Source organism: Vipera berus, assembly GCF_964194415.1.
Source record: "Vipera berus genome assembly, chromosome: 1".
NCBI lineage: Eukaryota > Metazoa > Chordata > Lepidosauria > Squamata > Viperidae > Vipera > Vipera berus.
In genome coordinates, this window is record NC_138202.1 from 213329460 (window position 1) to 213353099 (window position 23640).

Here is a 23640-nt window from a genome sequence, read left to right on the forward strand (position 1 = left end):
AATATGGTAGCATATGTTTTGGCTGCTGTCACAATCCTTTCACCACATAAGAGAACTTGCAAGTAAAGTTCTTTGGCCCTATCAAGCAAGTAGGGCAGAAAATTCTCAGCAATATAGGATAAGAACATTTCTGCTCTGTATACTGTCTAGCTGTAATTTTTCTGACTAGAGTTTGATGGAATCTGCCTTGGAAGGATATATAAGCAGGCCATGGTGAACACCTTTCTTCATTTACAGATAGTGAGAGTGGCGATGGTTGCATTTTGCTGATTATTAGTTCTTCCCAAGTTACAGCAATTGGGCACGTAAGTCCAGTTTTTCTGAAAACTAATAACCTCAGAGTTTTTCAAACACTACTTTGGCCTTGTAGATAACAGCCATAAACTTGGCACAAACTAAAAATTTACTGTCCAACATCTTCCAAAATAATAGAAAAGTAACCTATAGAATTAATAGGAACATCTACAAATGCAGAAGAACCATTTATAGGTTTTTTAAGAGTTTGTGTATTTTTGTGGGATCTGAAGCCCTAGTACCAATTCCATTGGCAAGAGAAAAACAATAAAAATGTAAAAGCACACTGCCAAAGGAATGTTTAAATTGATGCTACCCCAGCTCCATATTTATCACTGCGTTTGACCATTGCAGGATTCAAAACTAGATCCGCTTTGATAATACATACATAAATATATATCTATTGTGCCATTTCCTTTCATAGTAAGTTGCATGGCTGTTTGCAGAACACGGATACGAGTTGAAAGAAAAGGAAGAAATTAAGCGCATAACAAAATAAAGAAAATAAAGGTAATGCTAATCTACACCACGATAGTATTCTCTACCTCTCTAGCCTTGCAAATTTTTTGATTCCATTGCCTCCATAGATTGTTTCATGTATTACCTTCATTCATTAAGCTATTCACATATTCCAGTCTCAGGATTTTACCAGTTCCATCTAGCCATGGCTTTCTCAAGTCTTTCCCTTTTTCTCAACTCATTTGCTCCTCCCGTTCGTTTTACATTTTGATCTCCATTCATTCTCTGTATGATCAAAGCACCCCAATTTAGGGTTTCCACACAATGGAATCAGATGTGGCTTTATTTTTAATTCCTTAGCTTTCCTAAATGTATTACAGTATTTATCCTGCTCAGTGATCACGTGAGCCAACTGAAAGTGTCTGTTATTGTTACTTGTAAGCAAACCACCTCTGCTTAAAACTACTTTACCACCTTAATAAAATCTAAATGTTCCATATTTTTCTACGTAGGAACTTTTTATAAGAGAATGTCCAAATTTTTAACCAATTATCTTACAGAATTAATCCCTGAATGTATAGTTTTTTCTGTACAATGAAAGATAATTCAAAGAATAGAATTTCTAATAAATAATTATTAACATTTTTATTGTAACAAAAGATAGAAAAGACATTGTATTTCTCCCTCTACTTTAGTACACGCATTACGGTTCAGGATGAAAAGAAATTTGGGAAATCCTATGACAAGGAAAGGTCTACTAAAATTAGGCTAAGCAAAGGATTTCTCTACCAAATGATTCAGACTTGTTCATCCTACATGACTTGGCCATAATCTCTCACAAAGAAATAAGGATTTTCCAATATTTCTATTGCCATGCATGATACAAGAGTGGGATCCATGATAAACTGATCATGCCTGACTTGTGTTCTGCATATTTTCCATGGAGTTCAAAAATAAGGAGCAAGCCAACAATCCAAAATCCCACCAATTCTATTGACAGAAATTTAAGGGCTTCTACACTTTTTTCTTTAAGTCTTTTTTTTCAAACTTCTAACCAAGAAAATTGGAGAAGTATACATTATTAGAGCTTCTAGCTAAAAAGAATGTTAGTGATAAATGATAAAGATGTAGCTCTACAAATGATTATTGAAAATGTCAAGATAGTACTACTAAACATATACACTCAGTGGTAAACTAGTGGTTAAGGCATCCGGCTAGAAAGCAGGAGACTGTGAGTTCAAGTCCACCCTTAGCCATGAAAACCACCTGGGTGATTTTGGCCAGTTTTTCTCTCTCAGCCCAACCCCACCTCACAGGACTGTTGTTGTGAGGAAAATAGGAGGAAAGTGTGATGGATAGTTTTGCCACTTTGAATTATTTGTAAAAATAATAAAGATGGGATACAAATAAGTAAATATATAAATTACAGGCTCTGATGGATGGCTAATGATACTGTGACACAGAGCCCAGGGGTCAGGAGATGAGGCTGAGCCTACACATAGGTTATGCTGATTTGTGATTGAGGAGTCTGGTTTTGTTCCAGCTACTCTTTCTACATGTGTCTGTTTTTCTGTATTCATATTTTTATATTTTCTTTAACATACCTGTCCATAATTATAAATTTGAGATGGGCAGCTCTAAAAATGGTAATTGATTAATTATGCCAGGATACACATATAATTGAGCTTATATAGGTAAAATAAATTTCAGTAATAACAACTTTGACTAGCAAGAAGAAAATAAAGAATAAAGGATGCAATGTTAACTAGTCACTTGCCAATGTTTATCCAAGCAATATTTCCTTTTTGATTCAATTTTTCTTGTTCTTGCTCTTTTTAAAAAAAACAAAACTCCAAGCTTAAATGTGATGTCTCAGTTTTTACCTTCTACACCAGCAAACGCTTTGTTTTCTTTCTTCCCATATAAGAAGAGCTCTCTCAGCCTTCGCCCAGGTTCACCTGGTGCGCCAGTTGCGGCCCTATCTGGACCGAGATGCCCTACGCACAGTCACCCATGCGCTCGTGACCTCCCGGCTAGACTACTGCAACGCTCTCTACATGGGGCTGCCCTTGAGGACCACTCGGAGGCTTCAGCTGGTGCAGAATGCGGCCGCGCGAGTTGTGTTGGGGGTCTCCCGATACTCCCATGTTACACCTCTGCTCCGCGAGCTGCATTGGCTTCCAGTTGCCCTCCGGGTGAGATTCAAGGTGCTGGTGATGACCTATAAAGCCCTTCATGGCATGGGTCCGGATTACCTACGGCAGCACCTGCTGCCGGCGTCAACCTCCCTCCGTCCAGTGCGCTCCCACAGAGAGGGCCTCCTCAGGATGCCTCCGATCAGAGAATGTCGACTGGTGGCCCCCAGGGGGAGGGCGTTCTCTGTGGGCACGCCAGACCTGTGGAACCGCTTGCTGGTTGAGCTCCGGATGGCCCCCGACCTTCGCTCCTTCCGACGCAATCTAAAAACCTATTTATTTGAACAAGCCGGCCTGGTCTGATGGGTTTGGGGGTTGGGTTTGAGTTTTAATATAGTTTTTAACTATTGGGCATAATTATTTAATCTTTTTTAACTTTTGTATTTTGTATTTTGATATTTATTGCCCTTCGGGAGAAGGGCGGTATAAAAATTTAATAAATAATAATAAATAAAATAATAATAAAAAAGGCTTTAGTCTTGGAAAAGGAGAGGTTAGGGGAATCTCATTCTGCTTGGTGAGCAGGAACAGGACATCCCTAGCAAGATCTTGCTTTGAGATAAAGTTGATGTGCATTGGGGGGGGGGGGTTCAGCCACAACTAAAGGCTACACACTGCTGCTTCTGACATCCCTCCTAGAGAATCTACCATTGATATTATAAATTAAAAGTGAGATTAGCAAGGAGTCGGGAATGGTTCAAAACAACACTGCTATATTTATTATTTAACATTTCTGGTTATCTCATCTAAGTGATTCTATACAGTCCTGTTACTATTCTTTTCCCACTGGATTTATAACAATCCTGGGCTGTTGTTTAAAGTTGTTGTCCAAAGGCATTACACCGAAATCTTGATTTTGCCACAACAAATATTGCATACAGCACATCAGATTTCTCCTGCAATCTATCTCGTTAGCACAATGGCAACTACAGCAGTGCCCGGCTAAAGGAAAGGGGTTGGGTCTGTGCCCACGTCATAGGTTTTTATAGACAGATGACTTAGCACAAGACCTGTAAACACATAGGCAGGTAGAGGGAAATGTTGAAAGGTACTTGTAGACTGGCACATGTATGTCCTAGATATAGGATATAAAAGAAAGCAGAGAAGGGATTTTTTAAAATTGCAGATACTGCAGGACATGTTGTTGGAGAGACCTCCCCTTGGGAAACGTGGAATGAAGTGGAGCCTACAAATCCAGAGATTTTGGAAGGCAGGAAGCAGACCAGGATGAAAATCCCGGTGTGTTATGAACAAATGGAAAGACCAGAAGAGACTGTGTCATATTTAAGGCATTTCAGATACCGGACAGTGGAAATATGCGATTAAAGGCTTTGTTTGGCAGTGTTTAGAATAAATTCCCTCATTTCTTTAAGTGCTGTCCCTGTGTGTGACTATATCAGCTCCTATCCTGACCCACCATTTGACAACTTCATTAGAAAGTAGTCTAAATGATATTATTCACCTCTATATTACACAAATTACATCTGCAGCAATTAGTACCTTTTATGATATTAGAGCTGACAAAATGATGTAATTTGTTTCATGACATCATCATGACAGAAATTTTCATGATGCATACTTTTCAATCTAATGGATATCCCTCAATTGGATTGTTTCTGCCCAACTAGAGGATGTGATTACATATAAATGTACATACAGATACACAAGTACACACGTCTTTGGTTGAATTTCTAACAATACTTATTAAATAAAACATATCCCAAGTGGCAAAAGTGTATCTGCTTAAGCTGACCTTCCTCACTCTATAAAACAGTTGAATGCAGACATCTGGAATTTGTTCTCCTTTAAGTAATTGTACTGGAGATCCTAAATCAAACAGGGAACTAGATGTGAATAATTTAATCTTTCTATGTTTATGCTGCAAACAGAAAAGAAGAATCTGTTGGCAATTTTAAACACACTAATTTTATTATACCTAAACTGTAGAACAGAATCCAGTTGGTCAGATACATAAAGCGTTATCCTCTGCACATAGTACAAAAGAAAAACATGTAAGCTAGTGGAAATTAAACAGGTCAGAAGGAAGTTGAACCTGAAGGAATACCAAATTATAAAGACCATTCTTAACTGTAGACACTGATAACAGCATAAACCAGGGGTCTTCAAACTTAGCCTTTTTCTGACTTGTGGACTTCAACTCCCAGAATTCCTCAGCCAGACACGCTGGCTGAGGAATTCTGGGAGTTGAAGTCCACAAGTCATAAAAGGGCCAGGTTTGAAGACCCCTGGCATAAACCTTTCAGCTAAGCAAATTTCCTGCTTTGTTGATAAGTCTAACAAATAAACCCGGTTTCTTTTTGCACCGGTGCAACATGTCTAAAGCAAGATGACATTCATTTGGGCTCATTTATTTGCCTAATAATGACAAATATTACATGTAAAAAAAAAGAAAAGAAAATTCCAATCAGGACGGAACAGGGCGAGCGCCAGGTAAAAACCGAATCCCGACTTCGCGCCCGCTAACTATATTTCCCAGAATGCCAAGCGAGAAGAGCCAGCCAACCTACCCAACTCCCGGAGGTTCCTTCCCCGCCCCCACCCCACCCCGCCCGCCGCGCGATGTCATTGGGTCGTAACTCTGAGTGATCCCTCGGTCGGCCTAGCTCGCGCCCAATCCCGTCCAGCCTGGGGCTCTCTAGGCGATGGCCGTGGCTGGGATCCTCCTGGCCGCCGCTCTGGGGGGAGGGTTGCTTTTCCTCGCGCGGTGCTTCTCTTCCGCGGCCAGAAAAGTTGCGCCGAGGATGCCGGCCGGCGGCCCGATGGAGGGCAAGACTGCCATCATCACCGGAGCCAACAGCGGCTTGGGGCGGGCCACGGCGGCCGAGCTGCTACGGCAAGGCGCGAGGGTCATCATGGCCTGCCGGGACTGCGGCCGCGCGGAGGAGGCCGCCCGCGAGCTCCGCGCCGAAGTGGGCCTCTGCTCGCGCGGCGGGGGCGAGTGCCGCGGGGAGTTGGTGGTGCACGAGCTCGACCTGGCTTCCCTCCGCTCCGTCCGCAGCTTCTGCCAGCAGGTGCTGAAGGTACGGGTCGGGTGAGAGCAGAGGTGGGGCGGAGGAGATTTAAAACCCCTCGGGTACTCTCCCTGCTCCAGGAAAGACACATTTCAGCCCCGGGGAGTGCAGAAATTGCTTTCCTCTGACACAAAGGGGGTCCTGGGATCCTTCGTGCATGGGACGAACAGGATCCCACTGGGACATCTGAGCCTGGAAGGTAAAGAGGACCCTCGCCCGGTGCATTAGGGCGCTTGCCGAGGCAGCAACGTTTCTTCTGCAGCAGGTTATGCTTAAGTCAAGGGTCCGCATTGCAGCCCTTGGAACCAAACGTAGGTCTTCTCGTTCGATACGGCTTTTACGTGGGATTCACCTTGAAACCTGAATAGATTATGGCTGTAAATAACCTATTGCGCTCTCAAATAGGTCAGGCCCTTTTAGGCTGATCCGTTGACAGAAAAACATGGGTTCTGGATGCAGATCCTCTTGATTTCACGTGACTTTATGCAGGGCTTCGTGGTCTTTCCACACAGTATGCATGCTAATAATTGTCTCTGATTATTTTGTGGTCCTGCCGTATGCTAATGTGGGAATCTGGAGAACGGTTCTTCATTCACATTATTTTTACATAGGTTCAGTTATTATGATTATAGTTATGATTATAGCAAAGTCATAGACCAGTGATGGTAAACCTTTCAGAGACCGAGTGCCCAAACTGAAACCCAAAACCCGCTTATGAATTGTCAGGTGCACCTGTTGTTTTGAAAACGCCTAGTGGCCATCCTAATAGCTTGTGAACCAGCTCTTACAGGTGGCACTTTAAATAGTCAACTCTGTGGTTGAGATGACTCATCGCTTGTAGATGGAAATTGTCTGTAATGTGATACTAATTGTTTATGTATTCCAAAAATCATGCAACATTAAGAGGATCCGTTGTTTACATTCATATTTTTGCAGCATGATGATGCTAAACATAGATCCATGATAGTTAAAATGTACTAGGCAATAATGCATCTATTTTACTTTTTAATATTGGATTCTGGTAGGTGCTATGTAAAAATTGTGAAATCAGGAGGATCCTTTGTGTTGAATTTTAAAGATCCATGTTTTATCCAGCCTCTTCATCAGTGCAAATGAGCTTTGTTTATCATCCCCTTCTCACCTGTGAGCTGCAGTAAGGAAGGATATGTGTGTGGATTGCTGATGTAGACAGATCCTTCCCTTATATCTCCAGAGAAACCACTTCAGCTTATGGGAATTAATATGCAGCAGATGTGGAAAAGGATATCAACATGTACAGTGCATTGTGTGTATACAAGTTGGTAGGCTAAAATTAGTTGTGATTTTCCACTGGGAGCATGGAACATCAAGAGACTGGGTTCTTTTTCCCAAACATTGCTGAACAAGCAATGAAAAGCCTTTCCAGCATGAATATTAGCATTGCAGAGTGTGTTAACTGGTGAGGGCAGGATGTGAGGCCTGAAATGCAGACTAGCTAAGAAGATGATCTTGCACAATTGAATGCCCCATAACCTTAAGCACTACTTTGATGTTATAAAATTAAGATACTCACAATCATCTATTGATTTAAAATTGGGTAGATGAGGTAGATAGGCTGGTCCTTCAGGCTTCTTGGCTTCTTTTGTACTCATATTGTGAGAGGTAAAATTATCTTGGTATTTTAAGAAACAGAGGAGGGTGTTTTATTTTTAAATTATCATAATCAAACAGAAGACTGTATGTCAGACTAAAATGTAGGAATGTTTTGATCTCCAGAGCATATGAAGAGAATTGCAAAAATATTTAGTAAATAAGTATGTGAGCAATGTTGGGTTTGCCTTTGCTTGTTCGATAGAAGTTCAGCTAATAATAGATTTTATCCTGCTGCAGAAATGGAAAACCTGTGCCTACTTCCTATGGCTGCTGTACTGTAATTGTTCCTGAATCTAACTGGCACAACTAATAGGAAGGAATGCTACAGTCCCAAACTTATGAGCCTCATAAGTGTTGCTTAACAATACAGCCCATCATGGCTTTGGTGGCTAGGATTTCTGGGAATTGTAACATCTGGATGGCCACCCATTCCTAATCCATACACTAGTACCTGCAGCCAGCATGAGAACTCAGGTTCCAGATAGTCTTCATCTATGGACATGTTGAGAGTGTTACGGTAGATGACTTTGAGACTGTTGTTGTTTCTCACCCAGCCAATCTCACAAGGTTGTTGCTGTGGGAATAAGAAGGAGATCTCCATGTGAATTGCTGAAGAAAAGATGCATTATAATTTTAACAAGTGTGTTTGTTTGTGTGTTTGTTTGTGTGTGTGTTAAAAAAGCACAAGAATCAGGTAATCACGAAGGAAGCTGTAAGGATTGGCTATGTTGCTTTTGTGTTGTGCATGATTTTCTTTAGACGTGCTTTTTTTTTCTTCTCAGGAACTATTTGTCTAAGTTTGACAGTCTTTCAAAATTGTGCAAGTAGAAATTTTTTAAAAAAGAACCAAAATGCTTTGTGAACATGGAATATTAATCTTTCACCTTTTTTCCCTTTAGATTTTACTCTCTCTCTCTCTTTCTCTCATGCAGGAAGAACCAAGGCTGGATGTTCTGATCAACAATGCTGGGATATTCCAGTGTCCCTATATGAAGACAGAGGATGGTTTTGAGATGCAGTTTGGCGTCAATCACTTAGGTCACTTTTTGCTCACAAATCTCCTCCTTGGTCTTCTAAAAAGTTCTGCTCCCAGCAGGATTGTAGTGGTATCCTCCAAGCTTTACAAATATGGAGAAATCAACTTTGATGACTTAAACAGTGAATTAAGTTATAACAAAAGCTTTGCTTACAGTCGAAGTAAACTGGCCAACATATTGTTTACCAGGGAGTTAGCCCGACGCATAGAAAACACAGGTGTCACTGTGAATGTATTACATCCTGGTATGGTTAGAACAAATCTAGGTAGGTATATACATATTCCTTTATTAGCCAAGCCCCTTTTCAGTTTGGTATCTTGGGCATTTTTCAAGTCTCCATCGGAAGGAGCCCAAGCCATTGTTTATTTGGCCACTTCTCCTGACGTAGAGGGTATATCTGGGAAATATTTTGGAGACTGCAAGGAGGAGCAGTTGTTGCCCAAGGCCACAGATGACTTGGTTGCAAGAAAATTGTGGGATATCAGTGAAGTGATGGTGGGATTATTAAAATGACCTAGAAGAAGCACTTTATTGAAACAATGGTCGAGGCTATTTTTGAGACTCGTTATTTTCCTTGCACTTTATCCCCTTGGTTTTTGAGACACTTATCTTGGGATTCAGAGCAGTCTGTGTCAAATCTTTATTCTTTCCACTTTTTTTAAAAAAACAAAAAACAAAAAATTACCATAGAAAGAAAACATAATATTTAATGAAAAGAATTAGAGTATAATAAGAAAAACGTTAATATATTTCAAGAGAGATATATAAATCCTCTGTGAAAATGAAAAAAACAAAAAAAACCCAGAATGGCTATTTTCAAATTGTGGGCTCAGAGTTCGGTGCTTTGTACCTGAATTAGCTGTGCATGGTGCTATATTTGAAATGTGTTGCAGCAATGTTCTATTAAAACAAAACAAAAGAGACCTATTTTCTATTTTCTCATTCAGCGTGGCCTACATTTCCGCTTTAGGTAGGAAGCCTAGTCAAAAACTGTAAAGAGAAAATGTGGCTTGTGATATCTCGTGCCAGCCTTTCTGCTCTGCCATGAAAGCCTTCCAGTGCTCCATGGTTGCACTGTGGTTAATAATACATAATCTGCCTAGCATTTCAACTTGTATTTGTCTCCTTAGATCTTATTCTCAGGCATTTGTTTGTCTCGCTGAATCTTATCCTCTAAAACGTCTAAAGCCATTACAAATAACGAGAGTCAAATGGACACCCTCCCCTGGTGTCTTTGCTTATTGGAACACTTGTGGAGATGATTTTGTTTGTTGTGATCTTTGCCCTTGGCCACTGATATGTGCTCTCCATCCAGTTTTAAAATTCTTCTCCTGGATCCACTCTGTTTAAAGCCGTTAATGAGAAAGGCCACTCCCAAGTTGTCGAAGGCAATTTCTGCATCTGAATGATATTACCCCTGCCTTTTTTTTCTTTTTGCTGAGGGTGTATTGTAGTGCATTTGTTATAAATCCTGGGTTGCCCCATTTTTTTTTCCTCTTGGGAATATAAACCTTTTTGGTTTATTGTATTATTTCAGAAATACAATTTCTCAAGCATACTGCTCGTATTTTTTTTAAAATCCCATTTATATCCCACCCTTCTCCGAAGACTCAGGGCGGCTTACAATCTAAAGCACAAACCAATGTGCTTAGCAATAGCCTTCATCCTATGTATATGCCTGCTTATTAGGGCTTTCGCCCCCCCCCAAGTGGCATTATTACAAAGTCAGCTTATTGCCCCCAACAATCTGGGTCCTCATTTTACCTACCTCGGAAGGATGGAAGGCTGAGTCAACCTTGAGCCTGGTGGGATGCGAACCTGCACTAACTGCAGGCAGCTGGTGTTACTTTAGGAGGCATTAGCCCACTGCTCCACCAAGGAGAATACCCTTCTCCCCTTATCTGCAAATGCCAGAATCTAAAAGCAGTCTGGGGCAGAATCTGAAGCTAAGCATGAAGCTTCTTAGGGATACTCCCAAGTTCAAATTTACTCAGCCTTTCTACCTATACTTTCTAAGATTGGAGTCTTTATCCAGAATCAGTCAGCCATAAGGTAGCCAGTTTGCTCTCTTGACAAATCTGTTAAGCTATATAAGTAACTTTCATTAAAGTCTATGGAAGTTATTTCCCTTTCCTTTTATCCCCTTAGATTTTCCCTTTTATTTCTTATGTCCTTAAAAAATAGGATATTTATCAGTTGGGTCTAGTTAGTATCTTCAGTATAATTTTGAATAATATTGCAGTAATAAAATATAAATGGGACTTTCCCATGAAACTAGACATTAGAATTTAGTCCAAATGCATTTAATTATCAACTGCATAAATAATTCTGTAGAAACTGCCTTTCGTAAACCACAAAGGATGCCTCCCAATGCATAAATGTAAAAGAGGACTGTTAAACATAGTTGGAGGAAGTGGCCATGGACTGTGGTTGGAACTGGCGTATCTCCATTTGGCAGGGCTATTAAGAACTGCTGCTTCAATGCACTCCGAAGATTAAGTCTCAAAAGGGGCAGTGCTTTTAAGTTTAAGTGATTCCTAGGGCTTTATCATAGTATGAAACCTGTCTTCCACAGTCTTTGAAGTGATAATTTGATTTCTGAATTGGTTTAGAGCAGGGGTTCCCAACCTCCGGTCCATGGACTGGTACTGGGCCACGGCATGCCAGCAACCGGTCCACACAAACAAGCAAAGCCCCATCCGTGGGATGCAGGTAGCACACAAAGCCATACATTTCTCTGATCCATGGAAAAACCCTTCTCCGCGGAACCGGTCCCTGGTGCCCAAAAGGTTGGGGACCTCTGGTTTAGAGGAGCAGAGATGAAATACATACACACATTTGCACATGCAAAATATATACATACTGTATGTATAATAAGCACCTTATTCAAAATACAGTTAAATTAGTATTGATTTGCATTAGTTAATCTCTGCCATGCAGAGCGGTTAATATTTCACATAATTCATTTTTGGTTTAATTCATGCAATGTACATTTCGTGAATACAGTTCTATCCGAAATAAAATATATCAACGTGGCAGCATTCTGTTTCCTCATTTAAACGAGAAGCTTTGTACCTTTCCAGTCAGCAGCCTTGTGTCTGAGAGACAGGGACAGAATACTACAGTAAAAATGTCATATGAAAAAAGAATGATTTGGGGGATATTTCATACAAAACACAAATGCCGTAATAAAAAGATAGCTGAGTGGTTTTTAAAATTAAAAAAGCTATCGGGATTTTGGACACTCTAGTTTGAGGGGGGGGGAGTCCCTGAAGGTGTTGTGTATATTTGTGTGTATGCTAGAGTAGGGGTCTCCAAACTTGGCAACTTTAAGACTTGTGGACTTCAACTCCCAGAATTCTGGGAATTGAAGTCCACAAGTTGCCAAGTTTGGGGGCCTCTAGGCTAGAGAGATCATATAGACATTTACAGCTGTAGGATCGGGGTGGGGGGGTGGGCGAGGGAATTAACCCAAAGATGATTCAGAAGAAACACAGGGAAAGACATCTAGAGGCACAGAGCTCTCTGGTTTGGCCTCTGCTTATGTTTCCTTCAGATCCCTCATGAAGACTTAAGGGGTATGAAAAGGTGTTGAGTTCTTCCCAGGGCTTTTTTTCTCATAGAACGCTCAGAACGGAGTTCCGGCACCTTTTTTGGATGGAACCTTGTAGGGTAGGCAAGGCAGGTTGTATGACATGTGTGAATTCCGGCACCTTTTTCTTTTACAAAAAAAGCACTGGTTCTTCCAGACAAAACCTAGCTGTGGAAGCGTGCACCAGTGAAAGATGTTAGATTGGATGCAAGATGTGAGCAACGTAAAGCATGCATCCACACCAAATAACAGGATTCTTTGCTGTCCCTAGCAATGAAGTGGAAGTTTGATAGTGTAACAAGAAAAAAAAAACCACAGATGTCTGATCTTTCATGGTCAAATTCAAGATGGCTGTGGAAGCATAGCAACTTGCCAGGACAACTCGAGCTGAGGAGATTGCCGTTGCTAATTGCATCATCCTCAAGTTTCTCCCAGAACAACCTATAGTATATTGTTTATCTTTTATATCAAGCAAAAAAAAAAATACTTCCAGTTTGGAAGAACTAAGACAGCTCTTCGTTGCTTCCGCTGTGGGATAGGAATGGGGCCGAAGCAGCATCATGTATCTCTCAAAAACTTAAGTGGGGTGATGGGAATAGGGAAGTTGGTAGTGCCTTGGTGTGCCAAAGAGTTGTAACAGAAGACAAAAGTTTTAAAAGATTTCTCCCAGTGCAAAGGGGGCAGGGGAGGGAAAATGTGATTGATATCAGGACAATAAAAAAGGGGGAGAGGTTTCCTCTCATTAGATTAGAGCAAAAAAAAAAAAGTAATCACTTTTTTGGGGACCAAGCCATCAGAATACTACTGCTTTTTTCTGTTATGTACAGTAGTTTGTCTTTAAAAAAACAGGAGAAAATATATAAGCAAATAGAATGTTCAGATTGTTTTCATTTTCTGAGGGGAACAACCTAACTATCAGCTGCTTGGGAGACTTTTTTTTTATCCCAGGAGATTAGTAACTGAAGCCAGAAAAAGATTTGGGGATGGGGTGGAAATCTGCCTAAGATGCTCTTAAGTGCTTCTGTTTCCCCTGTCTCTCTGTCATGGTGGCTTCCTCCAGGCTAAAGCTCACATGATACCACATCAAGTGATAAGCAATTACGGAGCCTTCAACAAGAAACATAATCAACCTTTTCCTTCCTAAAATCTTCCTATAGCCATTTTTTTTTGTCTGCCAGCTGCTTTCATGTCATAACCTGATTACTTCCTCTGCTCCTTTTTAAGTAAGAAAGTCTAACCCACCTAGAACATTTGATCTCTTTTCTAACTGAAAAAAGCACCTTGAAAGCACCAAGACCCCTATTCCAGTTACAGTGAAAATTGATACTGCTTTATTCTTTCCTGACCTACTAACTTGCCTCCAGATTTCACTCCATTGTTCTGAGAAAGAGTTTCAGTTGTATGTTTTCCCATATTAATATGGGAATATAGCTTACTTTTGTAGAACTACAGTATAGAACTGGAAGGGGCTTCATAAGCTTTTCAGGACATCCCCTTCTTCAGGGCAAAATTAAAACGTTTATTTAAGATGATCAAAGGCCTGGAGACTAAAACATGAAGAACAGCTACGGGACTTGGGTTTGGCTAGTCTAAAGAAAAGAAGAAATAGGGGAGACATGATAGCAGTATTCCAGTATTTCAGGGGCTGCCACAAAGAAGAGGGGGTCACATTCACCAAAGCACGAGAAGGAAGGACAAGAAAGAATGGTTGGAAACTGAACAAAGAGAGAAGCAACCTGGAAATAAGGAGACACTTCCTGACAGTGAGGACAATCAACCAGTGGAACAGCTTGCCTCTAGAAATTGTGGGCCCTGCATCACTAAAAGATTTTTAAGAAGAGACTAGACATTCACTTGTCTGAGATGGTATAGGTTCTCCTTCTTGAGCAGGGGGCTGGACTAGAAGACCTCCAAGGTCCCTTCCAGCTCTGTTCTATTCATTTGCTTATGCAATTTTGATGGGGCCCAAGCCCAACTAATTGATGAATCTGTTGGTGACAAGAAAATTACAATGCATAAAAAGAGATCTTGACTGTGGGAGAACAATTCAACCAATTATAAACCAAATATAATTAAAGAGAGCTTCACAACCACTCTTATCACATGGTCTGTGAGAACAATCAGGTGTTGAGTGGGTTCATGAATGTCATAAGGGTGGGAGCTGCAGAAATCTCTTGGAATATCATTCCAGAGAGCAGGTGCTGCAACAGAATAGGACTGCTTTCTGGTCCTGTACAATAAACCTGTTTAATTGATGGGGACCCAGAACATATTCAGTCTATTTGATTGCATAAATAATTGGTGATAAGCAGTCCCTTATATAGCCAGGACTTATATCATGAAGGACTTTAAACACGAAATCAGAACCTTGAATTCCCCCCCTGGTAGGTGGCTAACTAGCTTCCATGTAACCATGAGCTTCCAACTTCTCTGGCATTTAGCTCTATTATCCTCTATTCGGAAGTTCTTTCTGTATTGTGTCCCAACCGCTTCAATGACTACATGTTTCCTCTTTCAGGTTACTTAAAAAATGCTATTATGTGTGTGCGCACACAAACACAAATCGGCCATAGCCACATACTTAGGTATCTGTTTTACTAAGTTCCTATAGCCTCTAGACCAGGGGTCAGCAACCTGAAACAGTGAAAGAGCCACTTGGAACCGGTTCCCTCGCAAAAGGAAAAACTGGGAGCCACAAAAAATGTGTGGGCATGCACGTACATGCGTGCATGTGTAGAACAGGATTTGACTGAAGAGTGGAGCCAAGGCGAGATATGCGCCTACCTTGCATATTTGAATTGATTGGTTGAACTTTTTTAGTCCCACTTTTTTTTTTTTGGACTACACACGGCAGAAGACTGGGAGCCGCAGGAGACGGCTGAAAGAGCCGCATGCGGCTCCGGAGCCGCGGGTTGCAGACCTGTGCTCTAGACAATCCACCACATCTACAAAGGGAAATAAAGCGTGTAAGAAAACAATTAGTAATTTTCACCTGCCAATCAATGCAGGTATCACTGATGCTATAAACAACAGGCTTTGCTCCAGACATCCACCTGTTGTCAGGTGCCAGGGAAATCAGGAGATTCAGGCAGTTGAAATGAGCATAAATATTTATTGCAACCTTAAGCTCTCTACAAGAATCCGACCAACTAATGGTCAAGGGAACTGTATGGGAGATAAGAGAGGCATTTAAGATGGGCTATACTTAGATTTCTTGCAGGTATGCAGGGACTCGTGACTTATGATGCGTTTGACTCCTCCCTCAGGCTCAGCCTGGTCATCTCCTACACCTAATTAGGACAGCTAGAAATTTGCTGGATAACAAATCTGCTTTAGGCCTTTATACAATTATGGTCCTCTGCTGCTCTTTAAGATTGTCACAACCAGAGCGTCCCTGGTTTACAGCTGAACCAAAAGGATTTAACCTACCCTGTAAGAGCTGGTCAATCCTTAATAGGATTAGGACTCAACATGGCAGGTCTGCTAGTCTTCTCCATAAATGAGGAATGTTATCCTCTTTGGGATGTAGCTGGGGTGCTCCAAAGCAGACTGCGTGCCATATTGTGAGACAGTGCCCTCTGAGCACATATCAGGGAAACCTCAGAGACTTTTGGTATGCAATTCCCTCATGTAACAGTCTACTTTTTAACTTCTAAATAGAGTAAATTGTTTCATATTTGCTCATTAAGAATGTAATTGTGATGTGCTTTTTTTGCCCTGGGCTAAATAGTTTATAGTATGCCAAAATACATCAGCACCTTAACCACCCACCAAAGTACTATAACACTGACATTTCTCAGTCTATATGCCACTGAAACCCTCATGATTGTAACCTTTAACCGGGAAAACTGTGTATCATTAGGCCACAATTTTTGACCCACGCTACCTCAAATGGACTAACTTACAGAATACATCCAATATCTGGGATCCATGACTCCTCATGTGGGATTGAAATTTGGCAAATTTGTGGTTGCTTCAGTGCTGTCACACCATCACCTGGACGTTCAGTACACCCATCCCACTGAGCTCTCCAGACAGCCCTCCTTTGGCTGCTGGAGATCACCCTAGCCCAGTGATGGTGAACCTTTTAGAGACCGAGTGCCCAAACTGCAAACCAAAACCCACTTATGTATCATCGGGTGCCAGATGGGCATGGCCCATTGGGTGGGCGTGGCTGTGGTGGTAATGGGAGACTGGGTGGGACTAAAAAGTTCCATCAATTCCAACTTTGCGAGATCTTTTTTTCCCCGTGAGAAGTTGAAATTGATTGATTGATTGAACCTTTTTTTTTTGCACCCAGCAGCAGAGGCCTAAACCGAAAAGGTTTTATAAAACCCAACTGAAGGCCTAGGACTGGGGCAACGGCACGCATGCCCACAGAGAGGGCTCTGCGTGCCATCTGTGGCACGCATGCCATAGGTTTGCCACCACGGCCCTAGCCCTCTGAAGGCTGGCTACACTGGTCTTAACCTTTGCTGGTGGAGGGTGGTCAGCCACAGTCAAGTTAGCAGGAAGTCAGAATTTGTTCCCTCTCCCTCTACTTTTCCTTCCCTTGGTCATCCTCTTTCTCTGAAGCAATGACCCAATGGGTTATGATTTGTCTATCCCCAAATCTCCACACAACCAAGTGCATTGCTAAAAAGACTAGTCTTTCTGGGCCTTTGGGGACATAATGAGACATCTGGAGGAAAGCAATTCCCTGACAGGACTGTTACTGAGAAATGTCAGCTCCAGGTCTTTGCAGATGGAATTTCCTCAAAAAACAGAGCCCCAGCAAGCTCTTGCTTTCCGATCTCATTAGATAGGCAGAAGTAGAGGTGGTCTCATAGATATCCAGAGCCTGAGTCTGGATAGCTTGGATCAATCCTTATTTCTTAAGATTAACCTAATTCCCTACTTCTTTCCAATTCTCTAATCATGCTGGTTCCTTTCTCTGTACCCAGTATAGTTTCTCCAATTTATTTTGTCAGCTCTGATGCCAGAATGCAACTCTTGGGGTGGAATTAAGTAATGCAAGGTATTCAGAATCTTCACTTTCCATGGTTGAGAAATCATATTTCTGTGGATGGAATCTGAATTTGACTTTGTTGTTTTAGCAATTCACTGCTGACTCAGACTGTGATCAAGTAGACCAGGGGTGTCAAACTCAATTTCATTGAGGGCCGCATCAGCATTGCGGTTTCCCTCAGGGGGCTGGGTGGGTGTGGCCTGGGTGGGTGTGGCCTACTGGGTGGGCATGGCTAAAGTGCGTATGGCCTACTGGGTGGGCATGGCCAGCTCTACATCGTTCGCATCAAGGGTGCCTATGGGGGCCTGGGCAGGAGTGGGACACATCTGAGGGTCTCTGGCAGGAGGAGGGTCTCTGGGCCAGGGCCAAGGCAGTGGGGGCCATTCCCTCACTGTTTCCAGGATGGCTTTGCGGGCCACATGTAACCACTTCGCAGGCCGGGCCTTGTGTTTGACATGTCTGAAGTAGACTAATTGTGTATACCGATTTAAATTATTTACTATCACCTATCATACAGCATATCTATGTTTTTGTTTACTTTTTCCTAAAGGTAACGCTTTTGTTAAGTTTGGTATTCTCAGTCTATGTCACAGATATGTGAAGTAAGCTTTGTTCAAAGTACCGTATTTGTATTTTTTTCTGGATAGGTAGACTATATGAGCAAGTCCCATTGAATTCTGGGATTTATTTCTGAAAATGAGACTGTGCTATTCATCTCGCCACATGTGGCACTCTGAGTAGATTTATATAGACATTCGAGAACTACAAAAGTATTCATTACATTTTATCTCATGCCCAGATACACACCTGCATGAATTATTTCAGAATTATGTTTTTTTTTTTATTTTCAGAAAAACCCTTACTCCTGTACTGAGATTTATAATAGGGGATATATTCTGTGTGCTTCTCAAAAGGCTACTGGCTTTTTTCAAATGTGAAACCTCATACCCTAAAGAGGCAATGCTTTTTGCAGAGAATAGTTTTGGCAGCTTAAACAGTGAGATGTAACAGAGTGAGAAGAGATATTATAATTGGTCGCAAGACAAAAATAAAGCCTTTTTTTAATACCACTTACACCCGAAGGCTCTCATATTTTGAATGATACCCTGCTGGTGCAATCTTAAACAGTTGTGAACATTGGATGAGACAAAAAAGAGCAAGAATACTTAGTTGTTTCTGTATGTTATATGTCTTTCATTCATCAAGCTATACTATGGGGGTACTTGTTGAAACAGCAAGATTTCCTTCTAAAAATTAGATTTAGAAACAGGGTGTCAGGAAATGAGTTGATTTCCAGTTGAGCTACCTTAATTCTTTTCTACTTAAAGTGGTGGAAAAAATTAAATTCCAAAAGTATTTCAAATAAATGCAAATCAGCTTCTTTGCCGTTCTTTGCTTTTCATGTCGCTTTCCTCCCCCCCCCCCAAACTAGTCTTATATGTATTTGTCACCTGGCAAAACAGCTCAAGCAATGTAGACAGCAGGGTATTATTTTTGAGAGTGGAGCTGTTGTTTGCTATAGAGGGAAATGGCCTTATTCCACCCAGTCTCACAGCAACCCCTAGCACCTTTAGGTCTGCTGTGACTGGCGAAAGATCTAAGAACTTCTCTGAATATTAAAACAGTGTTCAAATATCTTAAGCAGAACCCAGAAAAAGAAGCAAAGTGCTCTGTTAGTGGTCATTCCACAGAAGGCGAGCACTGCAGCTGTTTTTTCTAGGTTCAGCAAACTGTCTTATTTCATTTCAGAATAATATATTTTAAAATATCTACTTTAAGCGAAACATAGCCAGTGTGATGCAGACCAAAGGCTGGAAAAAATCAAAGGCATTTGCCACAGTGACCATCTACATGTTTATGAGATCTCAAGACTGGTCCAAGCCACTCTGAGAGTTTCATAGATAAGCAAAGATTTTAACTGAACCTCCCCAGAAAAAGTCCTAAGCATCACACTCTGGTTTTTAAGACAATATCTGTATCTGGTGCCCTGAAGACCTGAAGATCTGGGATAATATCCCTGGCTAAAAATAAAATTTTGTATTCATCATCTGTCAAACTGATAGTAGCAACCAAAGCTCCTAATAAAAAGTATGTTCAGATCTACATGGATTGCTGCTATTGTTCTAATGTAAGAGCTAATGTGGATCTTTCTTGTAAATTGCTCTCTCCTCTTGTTCAAAATTTCTCTGACTCTAGAATGATGGAGGATTTCTGTTATTTTTCCAGCTGGTTGAGATTGTAAGTGCAAGAGTACTTAGAATTAGGGGTGTTGGTTAAAAATTAATCAGTATTTTTTTTTTAAAAAAGTGTTTAGTATTGTAGGGAGTCAGCAACCCCCCACCCCAGGGAATGAAATATTTTGGGGGATATTAAAAAAAAGGCAGGATAGAATATTTCCCCTAAAGGAGAAATGGAGACAAATCTTAACAAAGACAAAAAAAACAGCCCCCAGTCTTCCTGCCTCAAGCAGAGACTAATCTTTATTTTTTATTTTTTTTATTAAAGAGTTTTACAAAAAAAGATTTTACAATACATATCCCCAAAACCCACCCACCCCAAACCACCCCCCTTCTCCCCCCACTTCCCAGAGCTGAATACAGGGTTATAGATATAATAATCATATTCTAACTAAAATTATCCATAATATAAAATTAACCAAATTCATAATGTGCTTTAACTCCCCTTTAACATAGATACATACAAGGTATTAAAACATAATGATAATATCTTAAACAAAAATATAATAAATACTAACACTACAATTGATAACAATATCCATCTAAAATCTACTCATAAGCTAAATGAAACTTTTTAGTCCCATATTTATTCTGAATATAATCTATCCATCTCCTCCAAACTGAAATATATCTTTCTTGTGAATGATCCTTCAAATAAGCAGAAATCTTAGACATTTCTGCAAGATTCGATACTTTAAATACCCATTCTTCTATAGTAGGCAAACTATCCTTCTTCCAGTATTGTCCCACCAGTAACCGTGCTGCTGTTATCAAATTCAACATCAAATTGGTTTCTTTAACATCACAATCTACAACAATACCCAATGAAAACAATTGTGGAGAGAACTTTATCTTTCTCTTAAAAATCTTTTGAATGTTCCACCAAATTTTAACCCAAAAAGCTTTTATATTTCTGCAAGTCCACCACATATGAAAATAGGTGGCTTCTAAACTACCACATCTCCAGCATTTAGACTGTAAATTAGGATACATATTAGACAACTTTTTGGAATCCAAATGCCATCTATAAAACATTTTATAAAAATTTTCTCTTAAATTTTGAGCCTGAGTAAATTTAACATTTCTAACCCAAATTACCTCCCAAGTATCCAACGGAATTGGTTCCTGAATATTTTGTGCCCACTTTATCATACAATCTTTAACTAATTCCGTTTCCGAATCCAATTCAATTAAAACATTATATATCCTCTTTATATGTGCACAATTTGAATCTCTAATTTGTTTTACTAAATTTTCATCTGTAATTGTGATGCCAACCTTCTGATCCAGCTTCCACCTAGCTTTCAATTGGGTATATTGAAACCAAAAGTAACTCAGAGACTAATCTTTAGAAATGCAGATTTAGTAATCCATTCAGAAAGACTGGGGCACACTATTCATAAGCAAAATGCCTTCAACCCCCACAGCTGATGGGATTAAGAATTTACATTCCCTCTCCCCCCCCCAGCTCCAAGGACAGGACATGACCTTCCAGTCACAAAGGCAGTCAAGCAACAATAATTAGAATACCAAAAGGGCACACTCAAGCACAGGTCAAAGTACACTGCACAGGAACAGGCACCTCATATACAAAAGCCCAAAGAAGGTATAAAAACCTAAAGGTAAAGGTAAAGGTAAAAGTTCCCCTGCACATGCGTGCTAGTCGTTTCTGACTCTAGGGGCCGGTGCTCATCTCCGTTTCAAAGCCGAAGAGCCAGCGCTTGTCCAAGGACATCTCCATGGTCATGTGGCCGGCATGACTAGACGCCAAAGGCGCACGAAACGCTGTTACCTTCCCACCATAGTGGTTCCTATTTTTCTACTTGCATTTTTACGTGCTTTCGAACTGCTAGGTTGGCAAAAGCTGGGACGAGTAACAGGCGCTCACTCTGTTATGCGGCACTCGGGATTCGACCCGCCAAACAGCCAAACTGCATGCTATTGCTGGTTCTGCTCATCAATAAACAGGAACTTCTTTCCTCAGCAGTCAGTCTCCATTTTTTATTCCTGGCTTGGAACTGGACCTGATTTTTCTTTCAACAGTATTAAATGGCAGTAAACAGACTCATCTCAGGCACATGGTATGAAGTAGACTCCTCCAAAAGTATTTTGTGAACCAGCCTCCTCCTGTCTGATGAACTCCAGATGATGGCTACAATTTCCACCATTCCACATTAGCCACCTGTTCGGCATAATGCTAACTTACCAACATGGATTGGCATCAAATTGGAGGGCATGACGTCCAAACCCTTCCTTGTACCTCCCATCCTTTCAAAAGGTAGCCTCATTGAAACTTAACTGCTTAGACATCTCATTTAAAATGTCTAAATTCAGGTTACTTTTGGGCCACAAGAACACCTGCTATTGAGGAATCCTTGAGCTTCTTGGCAAGGATTGTTTTGTTCTTGCTTTCCATCAGGGTTTCTTCTGAACGGAGGAGTGTGAAGCCTTGGCTTTTATTGAACCAATTAATGTCAAACCCAACTCTGCCATCTTGAGACCTTTCAGCAAATTAGAAAAGCTAGCATGTTCCCTTGAACGAGCGAGTAAGTAGACTGCTTTAAGCAAAGCATATTGTTTGTTTTAAAATTTGCAGTGGGGCGTTGCTACTTATTTGCCCATGTGCTTAATAGATGGCTCTGCTTTTTATCAATGCATTACAGCATTGTTTCCAATTTATTGATCTTTGATATTTTTATTTGGTTTGGTTTCTCAGAAAGGATCGTATTTACTTTCTCAAGCTTTCACTCATTATCCATTCAGTATTTTTCTGGCTCTTTAAAGTTATTTGTGTAAAAACATTAGGTTTTCCTCTCTTTTTTGCCTTTTTTTTCTTTTGCATTTCTCCTGATTCACCTTCTCTCTTCTTGACAGTAAACATTCAGACTTGAAGAAATTTGATTTTCTTACTATCCATTTCTATACGTCAAATTCAGGCTAGTAGTTTGCTGGGTATTGTATGACTCATTAAAATTAATTTTATTATTAAAGTGTGTGTGTTGAGTATGTTGCATGTATAATGGAATCTTTGTTAATTTTTAAAATAATAGGATGAAAATTGCTATGAATAACTCAGGTGGCAGATTATTTGTGGCAGAAATTTTTGTCATATATTTTACACACACACACACTCAATTTTTAACTATAAATATCTGTAATTTATATACAAATAATGAAAGTATCTGCCAGTTTAAAAATCTGAAAGATTCAATCTAATGTATATAATAGTTATAATGAACAATCGGGATGGAAAAACAAATCTACCTTTTAAGTATATTCTTCACAGTTACTGAGATTGCTAAATCAGTTGAAATCTAATCATGCTACTTTTGCATAATTTATTGCTGATTTCATTCTCTTTTACCATTAATTTGGGGATTTAAAAAAGAAGGACTAAATATGTTTACAATTTTTTTTCAAACTACATATTTAAATTCATATTCTCACTCAAAATATTTCAAATGTATTTGGAAAGGTATGCTGTAAAATCCAAGAGAATATCTAAATAGCTCACAAAAATACATAATGTGAGTGGTAATTGCATACGGAAAAAATATGTATATTGTGGAAAGAGTGCCTTCCGAAAATGTAATGCTTTGTTTTAAAGTTGTATAAACATTAAAACAAATTGAAAGGGAAATGGAATGAAGCCAATATAAAAAACGTAGTACTAATAAAGCACATACAGAAATGTGTATGATGGGCAAGTACTGTTCATTGAAGGCCTATTCCCATATAGTGGATAAATCTTAATCATAAAAAATCTTTACACTTTATCTGTATACGTTTTCATAAAAGTCATAGGGAAGAAATATTAAAATTCCATTTTATTGTGGAACAAAGGAAAAATTTTGGAAATCCCAGGGGTGTCCATGGAGGCAAGGTGTCACAATCTGCAGGATGATGGACATGGCATTGCAGCCGAAGCTTCAACCTTCTCTGCTCAGAGAAGAAGAGAAGACCATGGATCTTAGCCACCATCTTGCAAATTTCGATGCTGCTGGCAAATCCCATTTGTGTTGCCTTCACTATGTGAAAGGAAAAGGTATGTTTATTGTACTGTTTTAAAAATTTCTCAAGAACAAAACATTTCCAACTTTTTTTTTATTGAAAAGTTTTACAGTACATTTTTGGATACAAAAAACCCCCCTCCT

At 40.2% G+C, this 23640-nt stretch overlaps 1 protein-coding gene across 1 annotated transcript; it reads left to right on the plus strand.

Moving 5' to 3' along the window:
• Positions 1-5229: 5229 nt before the first annotated feature.
• On the plus strand, positions 5230-9572 carry LOC308660113 (retinol dehydrogenase 14-like). The gene is made up of 2 exons (XM_081314332.1): positions 5230-5989; positions 8545-9572. The coding sequence occupies exons 1-2, from the start codon at positions 5612-5614 to the stop codon at positions 9160-9162; spliced, it is 996 nt and encodes a 331-aa protein (XP_081170458.1). The 5' UTR covers positions 5230-5611; the 3' UTR covers positions 9163-9572.
• Positions 9573-23640: the final 14068 nt, after the last annotated feature.

Bases quoted from the DNA above. Each gene is read 5' to 3' on its own strand.
- LOC308660113 (XM_081314332.1), top strand. From the start codon at position 5,612: ATGGCCGTGGCTGGGATCCTCCTGGCCGCCGCTCTGGGGGGAGGGTTG. The intron at 5,990-8,544 runs GTACGGGTCGGG...TCTCTCATGCAG, and splicing joins TCTGCCAGCAGGTGCTGAAG to GAAGAACCAAGGCTGGATGT.